At 42.2% G+C, this 21684-nt stretch overlaps 1 protein-coding gene across 21 annotated transcripts in view; it reads left to right on the top strand.

The window, feature by feature from the left end:
• The window catches only part of mbnl1 (muscleblind-like splicing regulator 1), a 782985-nt gene that overhangs the window by 625291 nt on the left and 136010 nt on the right, over positions 1 to 21684 (top strand). The window contains exon 2 of one of the 21 annotated variants that reach the window (XM_048542664.2): positions 3637 to 3714. The exons of 19 other annotated variants lie outside the window; for them this stretch is intronic. In XM_048542664.2, the coding sequence (XP_048398621.1) occupies positions 3712 to 3714 (3 nt within the window). In that variant the 5' untranslated portion in view covers positions 3637 to 3711. Of the gene's footprint in view, positions 1 to 3636; positions 3720 to 21684 lie in introns of all 21 variants that reach the window. One more of the 21 variants, XM_048542669.2, reaches the window with a different exon arrangement.

The raw sequence follows: 21684 nt of genomic DNA, 5'->3' as shown, positions 1-21684 counted from the left end.
TCGCCCAAGGGTGGAATCCCATGGCTGTGAGGCAGCAATGCCAAACACTGAGCCACTGTGCCACCCCAACCAACGTGGAGAATGTGGGCAGAGTTGGCTATTCAGCCAGGGGTGTCTGCTGCACCATTTAGAGAGATCGTTGTTGACCTGATCATTCTCAACTCCATTTTCCTGCCTTATAGCCATGACCTTTGATACCTTTCCTGAATAAAACTCTGTCCATCTCAACCTTGAATACAGGTAATGACCTATCCTCAGTGACCCTCTGGTAAAAAAATTCCAGATACTCATTATCTCCTGAGAGAACAAAGGAATCCTCAGCTCTGTCCTAACTGGGTGACCGCTTATTCTGTGATTATGGCACCTGGTCTTAGACTCTCCCACAAGGGGAAACAAGCTCTCTGCATCGACCCTGTCGAGTCCCCTAAGAATCTTGGATTTTTCAATAAGGTTGCCTCTCAATCTCCGAAGTTATTGATAAGGCAGATAGTGCCAAACTATTTTTTGGGGAATTCAAGAAGAACTGGTGTAACCTTAAAACGAGGGCTCGGCCATTCAAGGTTTGATGGTGGAAAGCAGTCCTTTACACAAGGGTTAGGGTAAATTAGGAACTCTCTCTCTCTAAATTCGTCCCAGTTGGAGGTCATTTGAATGTTTCCAAACTTCACATGAGGGTGGCATTGTGCTAACATCACATGACTAGTGATCCAGACACTCGATACGACCCTGGGGTTATGCGTTCAAACTGCCCGGCAATTGCTGGTGGAATTTAAATTCAACTGAATTTTTTTTAAGGAAGTGTCTGTAATGAAAGCTAGTCTTGGGAATGATCCTAAACTGAGCTGGACATATTGGGGTCTAGGCCCGAAACGCCAGCCTTCCTGCTGCGCTGATGTTGCTTGTCCTGCTGTGTTCATCCAGCTCTACACCTTGTTATCCTGGACACATTTGCCTGTGTTTGGCTCACATCCCTCTAAATCTTTCCCACCCAAATGTCTTTGAAAAGTTGTATTTGTACCTGCCTCTACCACTCTGCCTGGCAGCTCATTCTCTGTATGTTTCACCCACTGTGTGAAAACATTGCTCCTTTGCTCCCTTTTAATCATTCGTCTAACTGAATGGTGAAACAGACTTGAGGGGCTTCTCTGTCATCTGCCAATTTTACCAATTGTGATGACTTATTTTACACATGGAAGATTTGTTGAAACTGTCTTTGCTTATTTTTTCCTTCTCTGCTTCCCTCTTTTTTCAGCAGCTATCTCATGTTTGTGTATGGCCATATGGATAGTAGTTTTTCTTGAAGTCTTCAGCCAAGATTCCTACTCCTACTTACTGTCCAGTAACTAGGACTTTCCCAATTAAGTTAATGCCTTAAGTACAGGGTGGGGGGTGAAAATGCTGGAATAACACGTGATCATCAGAATAAAATAGCAAAACACAACACGCGTTGGCAACATGTGGAAAATATTGTTTTGGGCTTTGAAGGGTTGATTTATTCAATACATTTCTGTCAAAGTAAACTACAGTTATTTTTGATTCCCCAGTCGCTGTTCTCGTCAGTTTGTCCAGCTATGATCAAAAGGTACTTAACAAATCTTTATCACCCCCTCCAGCCATTAAAACCTTGAAGCTATCGGCTTAGGTTGCTCCATCTTTGTACCTCGGCTGCTAAGGCCATGAGTGGCATGGTGGCACAGCACCAGTGACCTGCATTTGATTCCAGCCTTGGGTGACTGTCCACATGGGTTTCCTGTGAATGTTCTGGTTTCCTCCCATGGTTAAGTGGATTAACCATGCTATAAGTTGCCCTGTAATATCCAGGGAGGTGTAGGCTATGCGGAATGGCCATGGGGACCATGAGGATAAACTTGGATGCGCTTTGGAGGGCCAGTGCAGACTCGATGGGCCAAATGGTCTCCATCTACATTAGGGATTCTATGAAAAACTCTGAAGTTATTATCCTAAACTTCTCCCTGCCCCACCTGCTTTCTAGCCCTCAAAGACATTTCTTAAAATCTGTCTGATTCTGACCAAGCTTTTGTTCACCTAGTCTAATGACTCACCCTGCCCGCATCCTTGGCTTGGTACAAATTTATTTTTGTCTGATAGCATTCATTTTAGCACTTTCAGATGTTTTGCAATTTTGAAGGTGCTCTTTAAGAGAAAGTTACTTGTTGTTGAGCTCACCATGGAATATTAGTTCAGTGATAGCTTACCCTCTGGGTACTTTCTCCCATTTACACATAAGAAAAATTGTCAAGTAGCTTTGTAACCCACAATTTCTCAGTCTTGTCAAATTGCAAATATATCTGCAGTCCTCACGACCCCTCCCTTATCAATTTATAGAAGCACTAAAACCATCCTGTCTTATGAAACAAGAAATGATGGAAGGTATGATATAAATGACCTGCTAGTTCGACTTGCTCAGAGAATCTGAAATCCAAATTTGACTGAGTGGTTAACACTTCGGCCTGCTTAGACAACAAATTTAAAATATAAATAAAATCAGGAAAGTACTAGATATTTCTGGTGCCTGTATATTTGAAAATAATCTTCCGTGAAGTGTGATATCTCACATTTAAATTTCCCATCTCTGACAAATGAAGACAAAGAAAGAAAGTTATTTATTTCCTGCAAATTTTTCCCAAATTTTGTAACTTAGCTTCACGATAAGAGAAGGAGTGGTGGGATTTCAGAGAAGCAGCTTCTCTCAACAATTCCTCTTGAATTGTCCCCAGGGTTTATTTACTTATGTGATCTGCACCTCGAACTGTCCCTGTCGCCAAAGCAACCAGTTGGGTGTTGAGCTTGATGATGGCCCTTCCTCCAACATGATCCTCCCTTGTTAACCACCCTCTTCTTGGAAGCTGCAAACACCCATCCGAGATAAGAACGAAGGGCGAGAGTGATTCCCGAACCTTCTGTGTCACACTGCTGCGATGAGGGCCTCGACTCTCTATCATTCCACCAACCCTGGTTTCACTTGCAATAAAACAAAGGGTGATGGGGTTGGAGAATTGTTTCTACTTGCGGTCAGGAATAACAACCTGAATCGATCACATGGCTCGGCCATATAGCCTTTGACCTTTTCCAGATTGGATCTGAGACAACAGTATTCTTCAGTGGGTTAACATAAAATTATTTGGTTTCACTGTGAGCCAATAAATTGCGAAAGTAAGACTTTGCACCAGTTAATGCAACAGATAATAATTATACTCAGGATATACCAATTTATGGCCTGACTATAAGTAGATGGGAAAGGTTGTGAATTACATTTTCTGCGGAGGCCTTATCATTGTTGGCAATGCAGGATTAATGTTGCCAGCCCATCCAGAAATTTTGACTATCTGTCTTGGGCAACTGATGGTGCCGAACAGCAACTTGCGGTTCTGTAAAACAACTTGGTCACATAAGAGACATGCAAATTCTTTAGGTGCCTTCATCCCCCTAAGAGTGTAGATGGTGCACGATCAGAAAACAAGATACCATTACATTTTGCGTTGTTGATCCTTGTAAAATGCAAATCTGAATTCACAATGCTATGAAATGAGCAGTTTTTTTTTGGAAAAGAAAATTATGAACAGATACAATATCCTAATTTGAGCTCATGTTTTGTTTTTATTCCCTGATGGAAAGTCACCAAATACCCAACATGGCAACCCCTCTGGAAGTGATTCAAAGCAGACACACATGCATTTCTGAGCTGCAAATATGGTAAAGTATGTGATCCAGGCAAAGATATTTCCTTAAGAAGAATTTGCAATGAAAAACACTCAGTTATCTGGAATGAAGACAGTAGAGAATTTTGCAATGTTTTCCCCATGTAACCAGCAATTTGTTCATGTAAAGTCACATTTATTTAAAGGGAATATTTGCATCACATGGTTCTATATCTATTCTTCAGTGTTAATTGAACACCATTTAAAAGGCTGTGACATCTTTCACAACATCTGGAATCAGCTAGATTAGTGAGCTTATGTCTAGACATCTCTCTTGCAGATAACTAAATAAAATTTAATGAGCACTTTGGAAAAACCTTTCTGTGTATGGAGTCAACCTTAGTCGATTATCCGACAAAGGCTGCACATCGGAAGTATAGGAACCATATAGTTCAGTCAAATAAAAAGAGATAAGATGTGAAAAGCTTCAAACAATTTAATTTGTGAACATGAAAATGAGAATTTGGGATTTACTCAAGGTGGTTCTTTATAGTCAGGGTATCTGGTCAGGAATGTCATTTTGACTTTCACTTCCAATGGTTGTTGGTCTCAACAGGTCCACACCAATTTTGACTGAAATTGAGGCTTGGCTCCAAAAGCCCTCCTCCTGTGGCACCCCCAAGTGGTGGGATGTAAATGGAATTAAAAATGAAAGCTGAGCTTGACTTCGCCTGACATCATGTGGATGCACTTTCCAGCAGGGAAGTGAACAGGAAACTGAAGGCGAACTACAGCGTATGGTGGAAATCTGAAATTAAAAAGGAGAAAGTGCAGGAGAAACTCAGCAAGGTCTGAAAGCATCTGTGGAGAGAGAGAGAGGCGGACTTAAAGTTTTTGAATCCGATATGGCTCTTCAGTTTAACTCTGCTTTTCTGCCCAGACAGTAAACAGGAGAAATAACCTGGATTCATTTCACCTACCCCCAGCTGCTCCTAGCCCTGGAATTTACCCCCAATATCTACCCCTTCTGAGATTGGATAACTTAGCCGAACTATGGGAGCGTTCTGATCTGTTAGAGCATTTCTGCATTAGGTACCGCATTTATGCAGTAATCTTCAGGATGGTTTCCATCACCTTTTATAAATAAGTTTTATCTTGCTGGACATGAATGACAACTTGCATTTATATAGCATAATTAATGTTGTAAAATACCCCAAGCACTTTACAGGAGAGTAATGAAACAAAACTTGATGACACACTGGAAAAAGACTTTTCTGTCAATCGAGTCAACCTTAAACTGCAAATCTGACTAGCTCCAGCCCATTCCTCAAAGTATAGGAACCAGACAGTTCAGCCAATTAAAAAGGTTTGGGTGTGAAAAGCTCCGATCAAATTAATTTACTAACTTGAGAAAGAGAGTTTGGGATTCACTTTTAAAAGAAGTACGTCCCAGGATCATATCTTACATTGTTCAGTCACTGCTCAACCCTGAAAGGAAGGAGAATGATAGCTATCCATTTCCTGCATCTTTCTGAGCTTGATAGCCTTTTTTTTCGCTCTCTGTAAGGACAGGATCTAAGTGACTTAAAGGAAGTTTATCTTAATAATTCCTCTTCAGTTGATCTTAGGCTGCACCGATTTGGACCATTTCCCCAAAGGCAAAGGGGAAGCCATGATAAGCACAGGTCCTTTTTAGTAACTAAACTGCCAACTGGAACTTTATCACAGCACTTTAAAATGCTTTCTTGATATTAAGAGTCATAGAGAAAGACAGCACAGAAACAGTCCCTTTGTTCCACCTCGTCCATGCTGACCCAGATATCCTAAATTGATCGAGTCCCATTTGCCAGCTTTTAGCTCATATCCCTGTAAACCATTTCTATTCGTGTACCCATGTAGATGCATTGTAAATGTTGTAATTGTACCAGCCTCCACCACTTCCTCTGGCAGCTCATTCCATACACACACCACACTGTGTGTGGGAAAGTTGTCCGTTAGGTCCGTTTTAAATATTTCCCCTCTCACTTTAAACCTATACCCTCTCGTCCTTGACTCCACCACCCCGGGGTAAAAACCTTGGCTATTCACCCTGTCCATACCCCTCATGATTTAAGAACCTCTATGAGGTCACCCCTCAGCCTCTGATGCTCCAGGGAAAATAGCCCCAGCCATCAGCTTCCCCCTACAGCTCAAACACTCCAACCCTGCCAACATCCTTGTAAATATTTTGTGAACCCTTTCAAGTTTTACAGCATCCTTCCTAGAGCAAGGAGACCAGAATTTCACATGGTATTCCAATAGCGACCTAACCAATGTTTCAACATAATCTCCCAATGCTTGTACTCAATGCACTGACCAACAAAGGCAAGCTTACCAAACACCTTTGTCACTTTCCTATCTACCTAGGCTCCACTTCCAAAGAACTATGAACCTGTGGTCTAAGGTCTCTGTTGAGTAACACTCCCCAGGACCCTACCATTAAGTGTATAAGTGCTGCCCTGATTTGCCTTTCCATAATACAGTGTCTCATAATTATCTCAATTAAATTCCATCTGTTGCTCCTTGGCCCACTGGCCCATCTGATCAAGATCCTGTTGTACTCTGACGTAAATTTCAGATGGAAAATCTCAGCAGGCCTGGCATCATCAGCAATTTCTGTTTGCATCGTTGGAGAACTTGGTACCACTGTCTGAGTTGATAGCTTCTTCAAACAAAGTGAGAATACGTCTGAATCCATTGAAACACTTGCCCTCAAGTGATGTATACAAAAAAAGGTACTCAGTTGAAGGTGTGCCACAACAAAAAATATTTTGCTGACATGAGTGGCAAAATGTAACCTTGAGCCAAAGAAGTTAGAGATTAGGAGGCAACGCCAAAAGCTTAGACAAAGAGATAGGTTGAAGGCAGCTCTGAAAAGCAGGAGGGAAGAATTGTATTCCAGACAAAACAACTATCGATGCAGAGGAGATAGGACAATCCATGGCAAAAAACAAATGCAGCAATTTTAGTTTAGCTTTTCAGAGGAGGGCTTTATCAAACACAATTTATTGCCAAGCCTCATGGGTCTGAGCAGCTGAAGGTGGAATTGTAGATGTTGGAGCAGCTTTCATTGGGATTGCTTGAGAGGCTGGATTTGGAGGCAAGCAATTTGAAAGTTGTGGACTGGGGTGGGGGTGGGGGGAGCCGGTGTTGGGGTTAGGTTGAGACCTTAGCATGATTGAAAGTAAAGATGAGAGTTTTACAGCCATGGGTTTTGCAGGACCAGGTAGGTCAGAAAAGGCAGGGAAGATAGATGGCTAGAATCTCAACATGATTTGAAACAGACACTAATGTTTTGCATTGGCTGATCTTAGCAGAGGATGTAAAGTGGGATGTTGATCAGGTAAATAGACGAGACATAGTACAGCCAGGAATTTCGGCATTGGATGGAGACAATAGAACGAGCTGAAATGTATCTGTTATTATAGTCAAGGACAACAAAGGTCAGGTACCTCCCAAAGGCAGTTGATCCATTTTCAATGCATCCCTGCTCATTAGAAGCTTGATGTCGATAATGTTTCTCTGAAATGGCCTTTTGTTGCCAGCGATAGAACCGGAGATAGCAGAAATCAAAGTCTGAGTGCTGTCTGATAGAATTACAATTTCCATGTTGCTACTTTGCCTGTGTCCCTTCAGCAGTCTGTGCCCCACACAGATGAGTGAAAAAAATTGCAGTAGTGCCTTTTCATAGCAGCTTTATTTTGCTGGTGCCCCATCTGTTCTTCACACTTTGCCTTCTGATAAACAGCTATCCCAGGGGAAAGAAGGCTGTGTTCGTTCACTGAAGAATGGGCTCTACAAAATAAAAGCAGAATCTATTGAAATCCATTTTGCTTCTAATGCACTTAGTTTCGTTATCAAAGATATGTGATCTGAGCAGAGAACTGTCATTTGTTAGGCAATCCAATTTTGTGTACATTTCAAGGCTTTTATTGTTACCACAGGGGTTTAATATACAATGGGTAATTAGATAACTGTGATTGATTGCAATGCCTTCATGAAATTGGAGGCCTCAGGTTTCACATGAATGCAGGAATAGGCCATTCAGTCCACCTATAATTGCATTAGCTGTGACTTCGCGGTAGCACCCCTGGCTCTGACTCAAGTTCTGACCTCCCGCTGCCGGTGCAGGGAGTGGTGGGGAATGGGAGGAAGTGAAATTGAGGTAAAAGGATTGCTGGAAGTCTGAAGAGCGCAGCACGTCTTCCCTCAGATACTGGCATTTGCAGACTCAGAGGGAGAAGGGCAGTGGTGGTTTCTGATTGGGCACCTTGGGGATGGCAGGGGTGCGCCACCCACAGGAGGCATGGTTGTTGCGATTGATTCTTCCCTATCTGTCTCCCTCCGGATGAAGTCAAGTTTATGCAGGGAAGAACAGGTGGAAGTAGCTAGGAATGCATTAGGGCAGTCAGGTTTTGAGGCAACAAAAATGAGGATTTCACCAGCAAAAGAACTGAGATAGCGACAGAGATTGGTTGTGTTCCCGAAATCGAATTCGCATTCATAAACGTTTTCAAACTTCCAAATAAATTGTTTCAAATTGCTGATTTTGTTGAAAAAGTTGTGCCTTTTAAATCTTTTTAATACAGTTTAATACACTTTGTCGCTAAGGCCCCAGTAATAACTGTTACTTAATGTGTAATTCCATCCAGCTGGTTAAGACAGCTCGGCATTAAGTGGCAAGAAAGATTAAGTCACAGTAACCAGTGCCTGAATCAGAATGTTACGAATTAGCAGCAATTTTCCAATCCCCACATTTTACCCCCATGAATTTCACAATTTGTGCAGACTTGCCTGATTAGTGAGCTGAGATGTTCAGCATTTTACACTACGTTTCACACCTTGCACACTTCACTGTGTGATTTGGGCAAGGAATGAAATGTACAAGGGTTATAGAGCTGCTTCTGTAGCTGATGGAAGTCTTAGCCGTATTCAGACTTTGAGTATGCAGTTGTACATTAACAGTTGGTACATGAGTTACTCGTTTGGGTATATTTGTGTTGGCATGCTACACAGGTATTAATCCATTAAGTCGTTAAGTCATTGGTATTAATAATCAGCTCTTATACCATAGAAAATGGCCTTTTGGCCAATCATGTCCGCATTAGTCATCAAACGTCCATCTATTTTCATCCCATTTTCCAGCTCTTAGCCTTCTATGTTGCGGCTTTCAAGTTCTTTTAATACATAGATATTGGACACAAGCTATTGGCTTTATTACACATGGTATGGTTATTAATATGTCAGATATAGGTAATTGTACTCCAAATTCTGGTAGTGATGGTTACATCAGGTATTGGACATGAGCAAGAGATAACAAGGTGTGGAGCTGGATGAACACAGCAGGCCAAGCAGCATCAGAGGAGCAGGAAGGCTGATGTTTCAGGCCTTTTTGGCCCGCTGTGTTCATCCAGCTCTACACCTTGTTATCTCAGATCCTCCTGCATCTGCAGTTCCTACTATCATTGGACATGAACAATTGGTTTTAGTCTACTAGGCATTGGTTTTGGTATGCCAAGTACTGTGCATCAGATATTATATTGTACACATGTGCTGCACACCAGCTGTTGTATAACAGCTAATATTCACCAGGTATTGTTATTTGTACACCAGGTATTGACAACCAAGTAATCACATTTGTATATCAGATTTTGTTTGCCAGATGTCGGTCCTTGTACATCTTACTTAGCCATGATTGGAAAAGTGTTGACATTTTCTTGACTCCAAAAAAAGTTAAAGTTGACAGGGTCTCAATAGTAAAAGAGATAAAAATAAATGAAAGGGAAGGCATCAAGTTGATCATTGTGCTATTTTGCCCCACTACAGCTGGCACTTTGAACCCTCAATTTCTTAATTCATTCAACTTGCCTGTTACTTGTTCCAAATTATATTGACTTTTTAATGTAGGATATTTCCTCTTTGATCTGTATGAAATTTATTTCTCATTAATTTATAAGTTCATCTTGTCCTGTTTGTTCCAGGCTAATTTTTAAGTGACACGAAAGTTTTCATTAATGCTTTACATAACTCTTTCTTGCTAGCATGGGCAATTTAACCTCGCCTAATCTGTCTTCATCATCATTGCTTTTTGAATTTTCTAGTCATTTTTCTCAAATACTTTGATGCTTGTCTTAAATGTTGAGAATGGAATTGCATATGATGATGTTGGAAATGGGAGGCAGTGTATATGGAGAATTTAGACTGACATAGAGTGTTGCCTGAATGATCTGACTCTATCTCTTAAATTCACTGTAATTCCACATAGTGAGGTAGTAAGCAAAATCATAGAGAAATAGAGCTGTTACATCACAGAAAGAGTTCTTTTGGCCAGTCATGTCCACATTGGTTGTCAAACATTCATCTGTTTTCATCCCGTTTAACAGCTCATTGCCTTCTATGTTGTGGCATTTCAAGTTTTCATCTAAATAATTCTTAAATGTCTTGAGGGTTTTTGTCTTGACCAACCTTTTACAGCATGGTTTCCAGATACCCAATTGGTGAACATTTCTTACAGAAATGCCATTAAAATCTCTTTACCTTAAAACAGTGTCTACCATGGGGAAAGGGTGTTTCCCATCTCCCCTGTCTTTGTACCTCAGAACATTCTACACCTCAGTCAGGTCCCCTTCTCAGCCTTCTTGCTCTGGGGAAAATGACCCCAGCCTATCTACTGTCTTCTTGTCCATCCCATATAACATCCTGTAAAATCTCTTCTGCACCCTCTCTACTGCAGTTATGTCGCTCAGTTTCATGGTAACCTCCTTGCTCCTTTATTCAGTGCCTTTATTAATTAAGGAACGTATCCCATAAGTCTTCTTGACCATCTTATCTGCCTGTGCTATCAGGCAGCGGAAGCACTAAAAGCCAGGTTTGGAGAGGGCACCAGCTGGGGATTTCACAGTCCGAGGTCAGGACGACTGAATCATTCACTGTTACACATCAGGTTGGCTGAACACCAATTGTAAGCAAATTGGTAAAGGTTTGTGCATCTTCATTATCAACAGTTTGATGTAGGCTGACACAGCTTGGGAATCTTTATTGTGACTGTTCCTGTTTAGATGAGAAGAGCAAGTGTACCAGGGAAAAGCTGCAATTCTGCAGGAAATAGCTACTTTGCAAAATGTTCAAATGGAATAGCAGTGGACATGTATTTGGGTTCCAGAAGCCTTCTTTGATGGACAGCAATGCTTACCACCAAGCACCAGAGTTCCTATGTGTGACAGAGATAAGACTGAGGATTAGTTATTTATATCTATTGGCACTTGTTACACATGTCTTAATTACCCAGTCAGGCAGATCTGTCTGAATGCTTTGATACCTTAAAACATTGATTTGCTCCAGTGTGGTACTTAGGTGTAGAAACCCGGCACCAATTGACTAGGTTCTCCCATCAGAGTAATTTTTGGCATCTTTATTTCTTTTGTGAGTGGAGCAATCATGATCAAATATGTGCACATCCAAATACATTTACTGGGTTCTGTGAATTCTTGCAGATCCTCTTGTGGTGTTTAATGGAACAGCTTTCAGCCCAGCTTTCAATCCCGTTTCTTTTACTTTGCCTTCTTAAATTACTGTTGGTTGCTTGCTTTATGTTCTGCACAATGCAACTGCATAAAGAGGAGAGACCACAGCATGAAATGGAGAGTTCCAAATGCTAACTGTTACTGGATTTTAACTGACGATCTTTCTACGTTGAACATAGTGTAACAGGGTAATTGGAGTATTTCCTTCTCACTACTTAATGAGACTGCCTTCACCCTGCCTCTGCTCAACTGCTGCTAAAATTGATTCATTAGACCTGCGGCCAGTGTTTCTGAAGTTCTTCTGGCTTGGTCTCCTTCTGTTTTCACCCTGTGCATATGTTGGATGGCTGACACCAAGTTTATCCATCCTCTCTTTGTGCTCTTTCTGCTTGATAAACCTTGTAATGGATCCATTTTGCAATGGTTTCCAAACTGTTTGTTTTATGAGGTACAGAAGTATCATGCAATTCATTATACCGACCAGTTATAGACATATTATAAATTAATTTTTCTGTTATAGTTATAAGGGAGAATGTGTTTCACACAAACGTGCTGTGGGTTGGTTTAGCTCAGTTGGCTGGACTGTTGCTGTGTGAAGCACTGTGCTATCAACAGCCATGGGTTCAATCCCTGCCCTGGCTGAGGTTATCATCAAGAACTCTCCCTTCATCTGCACTATGGTGATCTTCAGGTTAAATCATTACCAGCTCTCTTTCTTCAATGGGAGAGGACCCCTGTGGTCTGGAATGACAATAGCAATCTGACTTGACAAATGTGGCCAAATTTGATCAGTTGCTTGTTTTCTCCTTAATCCCATCAGCTGGGATCAAAACTGAATATCATTTTTTGAGTATAATTGGAAATGGTTACAGTACCATTTGTTCTGTGCCATCACTCAAGCTGAACTTCTAAGCCATGATCTAATATTACACAGAATAAGGTCATTTGATTTATCTTGCCAACCTTCCAAAATGTGATCCACTTTACTCTTCTTGAAAGTCCCTGCTGTTCATAGCCATTCCTTGTATGTGATGCATCTGGGATGTATCTGAGAGACATGAGGAAATGCTCTATATTAGTAGGAATGTGAGAACAAGAGTTGGTTATTCAATATGTGATCCTTCTGCACCACTGAATCAGATAAGGTTCTAAGATGTAAGAGCTGAAGTAGGCCATTCAGCCCACTGAGTCTGCTCCACCATTCAGTGAAAACATGCCTAATTTGATAACTGTCAAGTCTCCTTTCTTACCTTTTCCTGTAACTCTTCATTCCCTTACTCATTAAAGTCTGTTTATCTCAGTCTTGAAGAGACTTGACAGGCCAGCCTTAGCAGTTCTGAATAGTAATGAATTCAACAGATTCATTACCCGCTAAGTGAAGCAATTCAGCTTTGACTTAATTGGGGTCTCCTTATTATGAGGTTATGCCCTCCAGTCCTACACCCTCCCACAGGGAAAAAAAAAGTCTCCACATCTACCGTATCAACTTCTTTGAAATTTATTTGTTTCACTGGGGTCACCTCTCATTCTTCTATATTCCAGTGAGCACTTGCCCACCTCCTCAACTTGTAAAATAATCTCTCCAGATCTGGGACCAACCTAGTTAACCTTCTTTGGACTTCGCCAATGCCAGTATATCTTTTATTTATTAAAAGACCAAAGCGGTCCTTGGTATTCCAGGTGCACACTGACTGGTGCCATGTACAGTTTGAGCAAAACTTCCCTAATTTTTAAGCTCTATTTCATTTGAAATAAAAGCCGAGATTTCATTTACCTTCCCTATTACCTGCTGAACTTGGATGCTAACTTTTTTATGACTTCCAAATCCCTCTTGTGCTTTAGCTTTCTGGAACCTTTCTCTACTTAAATAATACTCCGCTTCTCTATTCTTCCTGGTCAGCCTATTTAGAGATGTTATTACACACCTCTGGAGCAGATTAGACCTGAACCCAGGCCTCCCGGTCCATGGGTAAGATGCTACTGCTGCACCACAAGAGCCCTCTATTCTTCCCACCAAAGTGCATAACCTCACATTTCCTCACATTATAGTTTATCTGCCAAGTTTATGCCTACTTTCCTAATCTATCTGTATACCTCTGTACACTCTTCGTAGACTCCTCACTCCTTGCATTCCCACTAATTTTTATGTCTTCCACAAACCTGGTTGTAGTACATTCAATTTTATCATCAAATAATTAATGTAAATTCTAAATAATTGTGGCACCAACACTGATCCATGTAACGTTCTGTCAGATAGAGGTTGCCATCCTCAAAATGTTCCTTCCCCAATTTATCTTAACTCGGTTCCCCCTTTTTCAATCAGTTCTCCTTGTCAATATGAGACCCAAATACTGTGGAGCCTCATCATATTAAATAGCCTCGTATGTTGTAACTACTGAAATACGTTCCGGAAAACCAAATATATATACTGTTTCCAATTTATCCTGCTTGTTACTTCCTCAAAGAATTATAATACATTTGTCAGGCATGATGAATCTATGCTGTCTCTCCTTGATAATGTTAAGTATTTATCTTGTGGTGCAGTAGTAGCGTCTTACCCATGGACCAGGAGGCCTGGTTCACGTCTAATCTGCAATTACATCTTTTATGATAGACGCCACCATTTTCCCAATGACAGATGTTAAGCTAACTAGCCTGTAATTACCTGATTTTTTTTTTTTGTTTCCTTCCCTTTTTGAATAAAGGTGTTACATTGGCAGTTTCCCAAATGTCTGGGACTTCTCTGGAATCTAAGGATTCTAAAACAATTACTTAACAGTGTATCCACCATCTACATAGCTACTTCTTTTCATACCAAGGATGCATCCATTCAGGACCAGGGATTTATTGGTCTTGAGTCCCATTAGCTTCCCGTGCATTTTTTATGTAGTGGTAACTATGGTTTTTATGTCATCTACCTTGTTTGCCCCTTGATTATTTAGGAATTTATGCATGCTATTAGTGCCTTTGATTATGAAGACTGATGCAAAGTATTGATTCAATGCCCTCTATCTTTTCCTGCTTCCACATTATTATTTCCTAAACCTCATACTCCAAGGGGCCTAAGTTCACTTTGCCCTCTCTCTTCCTTTCCATATATTTAAATAACCTCTTCTTGTCAAATTGATATGACATCTAAGTTTAAGCTCAAAGTTTTTCCGTATTATTGTTTTGGTCATCTTTTTTGATTTTTAAAACTTACCCCGTTCTCTGGTTTGCCACTAGTCCTTGTCGCGTTGTATGTTTTTGTTATTTCAGTTTGATGCTACTCTTAACTTCTTCAGACCATTATGATTGGTTTATCCCCTTCTTTGATTCCTTGTTTCTTGTTGGATTTTTTTTTGATATATGTCTTTGTTGTGAGCCATTATTTTCAGCAATGTTAGCCGTTGTTCCTCAACCAAGAGGCTCTGATGAAGGGTCTAGGCCCGAAACGTCAGCTTTTGTGCTCCTGAGATGCTGCTTGGCCTCCTGTGTTCATCCAGCTCCACACTTTGTTATGTTGGATTCTCCAGCATCTGCAGTTCCCATTATCATTGCTCCTGAGTGCCTTTCTCATTCCACTCAGCCAGCTCCGCCCTCATTCCTTTATCATTAGCCCCAATAAATTCCACTCTGTTGTTCCTGGCCCGTCTTTGTCCAGCTCAAACTGGGCACATTTTACTCTGAGGGAATTAAACCTACCTCATCAAATCCAAAACAATCTGATCCTTGCTTGGATCCACACATTGCTGTGGGATGCTGTCCTATATACATTCTGTGAATCCTTCATCATGGCTGCCTCTGCCAATCTAACATTCCGAAAGTACATGAAGATTAAACCGTCACCCATGATTTTTTACATGCCCTCATTAAATCCCGATTTATTTTCTGTCCTACTGCTTAGTTACTGTTAGAGAGCCTATAGACTACTTCCACTAGTATCTTTCCCCCCTTGTTATTTTTGACATTTGCCCATAATGGATTGTACATTATCCAAACTAAGATCATTTCTTGCTGTCATAATTATCCCATCCTATACTAACAAAACTATCCCATTACCCTTTCCTTCCTGCCTGATCTCTTGAACAATCACATAGCCCTGAATATTAGTTCACAGTTTTGATCTTTTTGTAGCAATGTTTCTGTTATGGCTCTGTCATACCCATTGACTTCTGTTTGTGTCATTAATTCATTTAGGTCTATCTCTGTTATGGCTCTATCATACCCAATGACCTCTGTTTGTGTCATTAATTCATTTAGCTCTATCTCTGTTATGGCTGTATCATACCCAATGACCTCTGTTTGTGTCATTAATTCATTTAGCTATGTCACTGTTGTGGCTCTATCATACCCATTGACCTCTGTTTGTGCCATTAATTAATTTATTTGTGGCAAAGACATTCACGTAAAGAGCCATTAATTTCGCCTATTTACCATTTATTTCCCTTTGACCCTATTTACTGCTGTTTTTCTGTGTTTGTACACTCTGCTGCATCCCACTCTGGGTATCATTATTCAACAACTGCCATGCAATGCTGCTCTATTGTTTTGCTTTGTAAACCTATGTCTCCACTCTCCCAAAACCTACCCCCCTCTAATTAGTTTGAAGCCCAGTCTTTACAGCTCTTGTTTTTCAATTCACCAGGACTTTGGTCCCAACATGGTTCAAGTAGACCTGATCCCACAGGAAGAGTTCCCTTCAAACCCGATAGTGGTGCCCATTTCCCTTGAACTGAAACACGTGCCAAACTTTGAACCATACATTTATCTCCTTGACTTTATTCACCTTATGTTGGTTTGTCTGTGGTGCAGGTAGTAACTCTTCGAGTATAACCTTTGAGGCTCTGCTGAGTTAATTCAGCTCCGAACTCTTCAAATTCTTTCAGAGGAACCTCTTTATTAATTCCTATAAATGTTGTTAGTTCCAGTTTTGACAATTGGTTCTCTCATGCCTTGCCTCCAAGTTCCTCTCCAGCCCTGAGAAGATGCTCTCAACCCCATCACCAAAAGGTAGCATAGTCTTCAAGACTCACACTCAAATCGGCAGTGAACTGTCTGTATCCTCCTAATTCCACTGTCTCCTACCACTGCCGTGTTCCTAGAACCTCTCCTGGTGCCATGGCCAGTTTACTCACTGTCTCTGCATTCCCACTGTTGTTCTCACAGCTTGCAAGATTCTTATAACTGTTGGACAATTGCAGCAGCTGAAAGCTTCGCAAATATGACCCCCTGGCCCTCAAATCTGCGAAACCTATGGTTATGCCCTCCTGTCCCTGATAACAGACCAAATTTGAACTGACTGGCCTGCGACTGCTACCCAGGGCAAGGAGATCCCTTATTGTTCAAGGGAAATCAACACCTTTGATTTTCTCGGCTCCTTGATGCATTTACCGAACAAAGGTCTTATTTTGACCACACATAATCATTCAGGAAAAACAGTTCCAGATCGTATCATAAGAACAGGATTGGGCCATTCAGCCCAACTAACGTGGCCCCTCAAACAGTACATTAATGGCTGATTAGACAATTCAATGGCTTTTACCTACCCATTCCCATAATTGAATCCCACTTGTAGTCAGATAAACAAACTCAAAGACTGAGCTCCCACAGCCCTCAGGGGTAGTGAATTCCAAAGTTTCACAACCCCCTGAGTAAAAAAAAATTCCTCTCTAGGACCTAAGTGGCTTTGCCCCTATTCTTAAACTGTGCCCCCTGTTCTAGATTTCCCAACTAGAGGAAACAACAGAACTGGATCTATCCTCTCCATCCCTTTTGGTAGTTTATAGATTTCAATAAGATCTCCTCTCATGCTTCGAAACTGATGAGAATTATAGGCTCCATTTGCCCAATTTCTCTTCATAATACAGTGCCACAATCCTGACTGTCTGTGAGAATGATTTTTTTTTCCCTGAATTCAGTTCTGAAGGGCTGAGCCCTAACTTTAAAATTCTTTTGGCTCGTGCTTAAATTCACCAAAGATCCTCAGACAGCCCCTTCCAAACCCAAAACCTCTTCCATCTAGAAGGACAAGGGCAGCAGACATTTGGGAACACCAGCACCTTCAAGTTTTCCTCCAAGTCACTCACCATCCTGACTTTGAAATATACCACTGTCATTGGGTCTAAATCCTGGAATTCCCTCCCTAAGGGCATTGTGGGTCAAGCCACAGTAGGAAGAGCGCAGCGGTTCAAGAAGGCCACTCACCACCACCTTCTCAAGGGCAACTGGGGATGGGCAATAAAATGCTGGTCAGCCAGCAATGCCACATTCCCCAAATGAATAGGTAAAATAAGAAATTGGCATCTTCAATAGTTTTTGCTCTTTTGGTTCTCTTTATTACTTAAAACATCTCAATTAGGTCACCCATTGGTTTTCTCTGCTGTAGCGAATACCAGCCAAGTAACTGCAACGCACTGGCATTACTTAACCCTCTCAGTGCAAGGGTCAATAGGTCTTCCTGTCTTCATTCCTTGCAACGCCTGCGAATTGGATTAATTAGTGTGGTGAGGGTGGGAATGCTGGGTGACTTTCCCCTCAGCAAACACTGACAGGTAGAGTTCAGGGGCTGCCGCAGCAGAGGACACAGTACCTGAGAAGACACTGTGGGCAGGCATGCCTAAATAATCATGCCGACCACGTTGAGATGAACGATGTGCAGTCAGCCAGCTCAGTCTGACTGTCAACTGATGTGCTTGCTGATGAAAGGACAGAGGGAGCTATGTGATGTGTCAGCAGATGTAATAATCCACTGAGCCTTTCGACCAGCTTACAGTCAGTTATCACCGACCCATTATTAACCACTTGGAAATCGCCTCCTCGCTGCATTGGAGCATATGTCCAGGAGTGCCCTGATTAATTCACCAACTTATATGTATATGCTGCCTTTAATGTTAACTACTAACCCCCAGCCAAACCCTCTGACAGAATGGGCAATGTACACCAGGGTCCTGCTGAAGTTGCGGAGTCGAGATCAATCAGTACTAGAATAACTGCACTCTAAGGGATTAAAATTGATGGAGTTCCTGAAGAAATATTTAAGAGGGCCTCTGCTCCCTTTTACAGAGCTGGGATTGTGGCCAGTTCTCCCAGTTGACTTCCTCGATGACCTCACCTCTTTTTTTTTCTCTCTTCCAAAGGGGCGATTTGTCCTGTTTGCTCGAGATCACTCCACCACTCTCAAAAGACACGGATCGTGTTTGTGTCTGCCCACATTGGTCCGCTGTAGGACCAATTTACTGTTGAGCTGTTAACAATCCATTCATTGCAGGCTGCAGACGGAGTTTGTTGCTAAAACCAGTCCACTGTATTGCCGGCAGCTGGCCCACCCTGGCACAGTAGCTCTTTGTTCATGATCCGCGCTGTAACTGGGCTTGCATGTGTGATAGATGAATTAATTACTTCATATGTATTGCTATGATTCCCCAGCCCAAACAATGGCTGCACAGGGAGAAGACAGGCCTGAATTACCTCAGTAGCACAGAGATCACGACATTTTATTTTAGATTGGCTAATAAAGCAGAAAGAACGAAACTGTGTGGTGCAGACAAATTCACGCTCTCCAAAGAGAACTGGATACTTAGCTGAAGCAAAAGACAAGTCAAGGCTAAGGGAAAATGCCCAGGTCCATATTTATATCTCGACTTCCATCAATGTAAGCAGTTTAGCTGACCCATTCCAGTTTGCAGTTTGTGGAATCTTGCTGTGCACCACCTGGATGCCCCGCTCCCTGTATCACAACACTGATGACCACTTCAAATGTACTTTGAGCGTTTTGGAACATTCTGAGGCTGTGAGAGTTGCTAGAGAATTGAGAGTCTTCTATTAAGCATTGCAGTGATAATTATGTGCAAAAACGGCCCAAATCCCAGAGGTGACTGAATGGTTGTAGGTGGCAAACCTCATCTTTCGGTACCACATTCCCACGTCTGCTGTTTCTGCCGACTGTAAATGAACAAGGAAAGGGCTGAATTAAAACAGCAGTCAGCAGAATGTTCAAGGAATTAATTGAATTCTTGGTGCCTCATGACAGTGACAGTAATTTTGAGATCGAAGTGTTTCATTTGGGGATTGTGAGATGGAGTAGCTGTGCTGCTAGTGTGTGTTTTAAATGTGTGGGTACAAAGCAAGGCTTGTCCAGCCAGGAACCAAGGCAGTCTTCACAGGTGCAGACTCTGGACAAGATTATTTACACAAAGTAACCGAAAACCTGGAGTTGGTGATTGAGACAAGGAGTGTTATTGCCTGAAAAATGTCAGGAAAGTAATGCTGTCCCAGCTTTGCCACCCAGAAACACAGATACACATGTGCATGTACACAGAAATACACATCCACACAGAGGCAGACACAGACACACGCACTCAGAAGCATGACTGACACGCGCACATATACAGAGAGGCATGCAGATGCATACATACACATGCATACAGAATCAGAGAATCCCTTCAGCGTGGAAACAAGCCATTTGGCCCAATAAGTCCACCCCATCCTTCTGAAGAGCATCCCACCTAGACCCATTCCCTTCCCCTTTCACTGTAAACCTACCACTAATCCACCTAATTTACACACCCGCTGAACACTACAGGCAATTTGGCATGGCCAATCCACCTAACCCACACACCTTCGCACTGTGGGAGGAAACCGGAGCACCCAGAAGAAACCCACGCAGACGCAGGGAGAATGTGCAAGCTCAACATAGACAGTGGCCTGAACGTGGACTCGAACTCAGGTCCCGGGCGCTGTGAGGCTGCAGTGCTAACCACTGAGCCTCTGTGCCACCCCATGTGACACGTATGCACTCAGAGATATGCAGACACATGCACATGCAACATGCAACATGCAACAGACATACAGATAGACAAAAGAAGAAATAATTTAGCTTATCGTTTTCTTGTTTTTCAGTTACAAGGCCCATATTCACGATAGAAAGGCAATAAATCAGAACTCCCAAATATAATGTTTGACCTGAATGCATAGTCCTGTTGAACTTCCTTAGAAACCGTCAAGAAACATAAAAACATCTAATAAATAGACAGGACTGTGAAGAGGAAACCTGAAATAGAGAGGGTTAAAAATCTAGTTTTTTCACGACTTTACTCATCTCACAATGGCAAAAGTCTGCAGCTCAAGACTTTTGTTGGGTCAACACAGAAATCAAAATACTCAGATAGTAGAAACTGCCAATGTGCCTCCCTAACCTGTCTGCCCTTTCTCCCACTCCTCCCACCTCCAGTCCCACCTCCACCTACCAGTCTCATCACCGCCTCCTTGACCTGTCTGTCATCTCTCCACCTATATGCTCCTTTATCCATCTTCCATCCGCCTCCCCCTCTGTTGCTGTTTATTTCAGAACCCCCTTCCCCTCCCCCATTTCTGAAGAAGGGTCCAAACCCAAAACATCAGCTTTGCTGCACCTCTGATGCTGCTTGGCTGCTGTGTTCATCCAGCTCTACATCATTAATCAAAATACACAAGTTTTTTTGGGTCATGCAAGTTTTTTTGGGACCCTTCTGATCCAATGCGAAGATCTGTGAGATTTCTACAGGCTTGTGCATTTGAATAGTGCCTGACTCGTTTATAATTCTCAGCACTTTCAGCTGGAAGATGACAGAGCTGCACCAGTTACTCCAGAGATCCTGTCGTATATTTTTTAATGACAATCTCAAATTTGTTTCATGAAAGATTTTCTTTTGAAGAGCAAGTAAAATAAACAGTTTTATAACTCCTGCACTGATAGTAGCCCAAGAGGCTGTCAGTGTAAAATTATCTAAAGACAACAGGTGCAACAATATATTTGAAAAGCATGGTAAGAACTTCTGAGAATGTTTACATAACTGTACAATAATCGATAACAAGCAAAAGAGACACACACTGGATATCCAAAACCTTCTTCAAAAACCTGCCTGCACGAGTTGACCCATTGTCTCAGCCTGTTCCTGCCCCACCAAACTCATCCCTACCTATCTGGACTCCATTTTCTCCCCTTTGGTCCAGGAACTCCCTACCTACGTCCGTGACACCACCCACACCCTCCAAATCCTCCAGAACTTCCAATTCCCTGGCCCCCAACACCTCATTTTCACCATGGACATCCAGTCCCTATACACCTGTATTCCGCATGCAGATGGCCTCAAGACCCTCCGTTTCTTCCTGTCCCGCAGGCCCGACCAGTCCCCCTCCACTGACACCCTCATCCGCCTAGCCGAACTCGTCCTCACCCTCAACACTTCTCTTTCGATTCCTCCCACCTCCTACAGACAAAGGGGGTGGCCATGGGCACCCGCATGGGCCCCAGCTATGCCTGCCTCTTTGTAGGTTACGTGGAACAGTCCCTCTTCCGCACCTACACAGGCCCCAAACCCCACCTCTTCCTCCGTTACATTGATGACTGTATCGGCGCCGCCTCTTGCTCCCAAGAGGAGCTCGAACAATTCATCCACTTCACCAACACCTTCCACCCCAACCTTCAGTTCACCTGGGCCATC

Source organism: Stegostoma tigrinum, chromosome 14, assembly GCF_030684315.1.
Source record: "Stegostoma tigrinum isolate sSteTig4 chromosome 14, sSteTig4.hap1, whole genome shotgun sequence".
NCBI lineage: Eukaryota > Metazoa > Chordata > Chondrichthyes > Orectolobiformes > Stegostomatidae > Stegostoma > Stegostoma tigrinum.
This window is presented reverse-complemented; position numbering and strand designations above follow the sequence as displayed.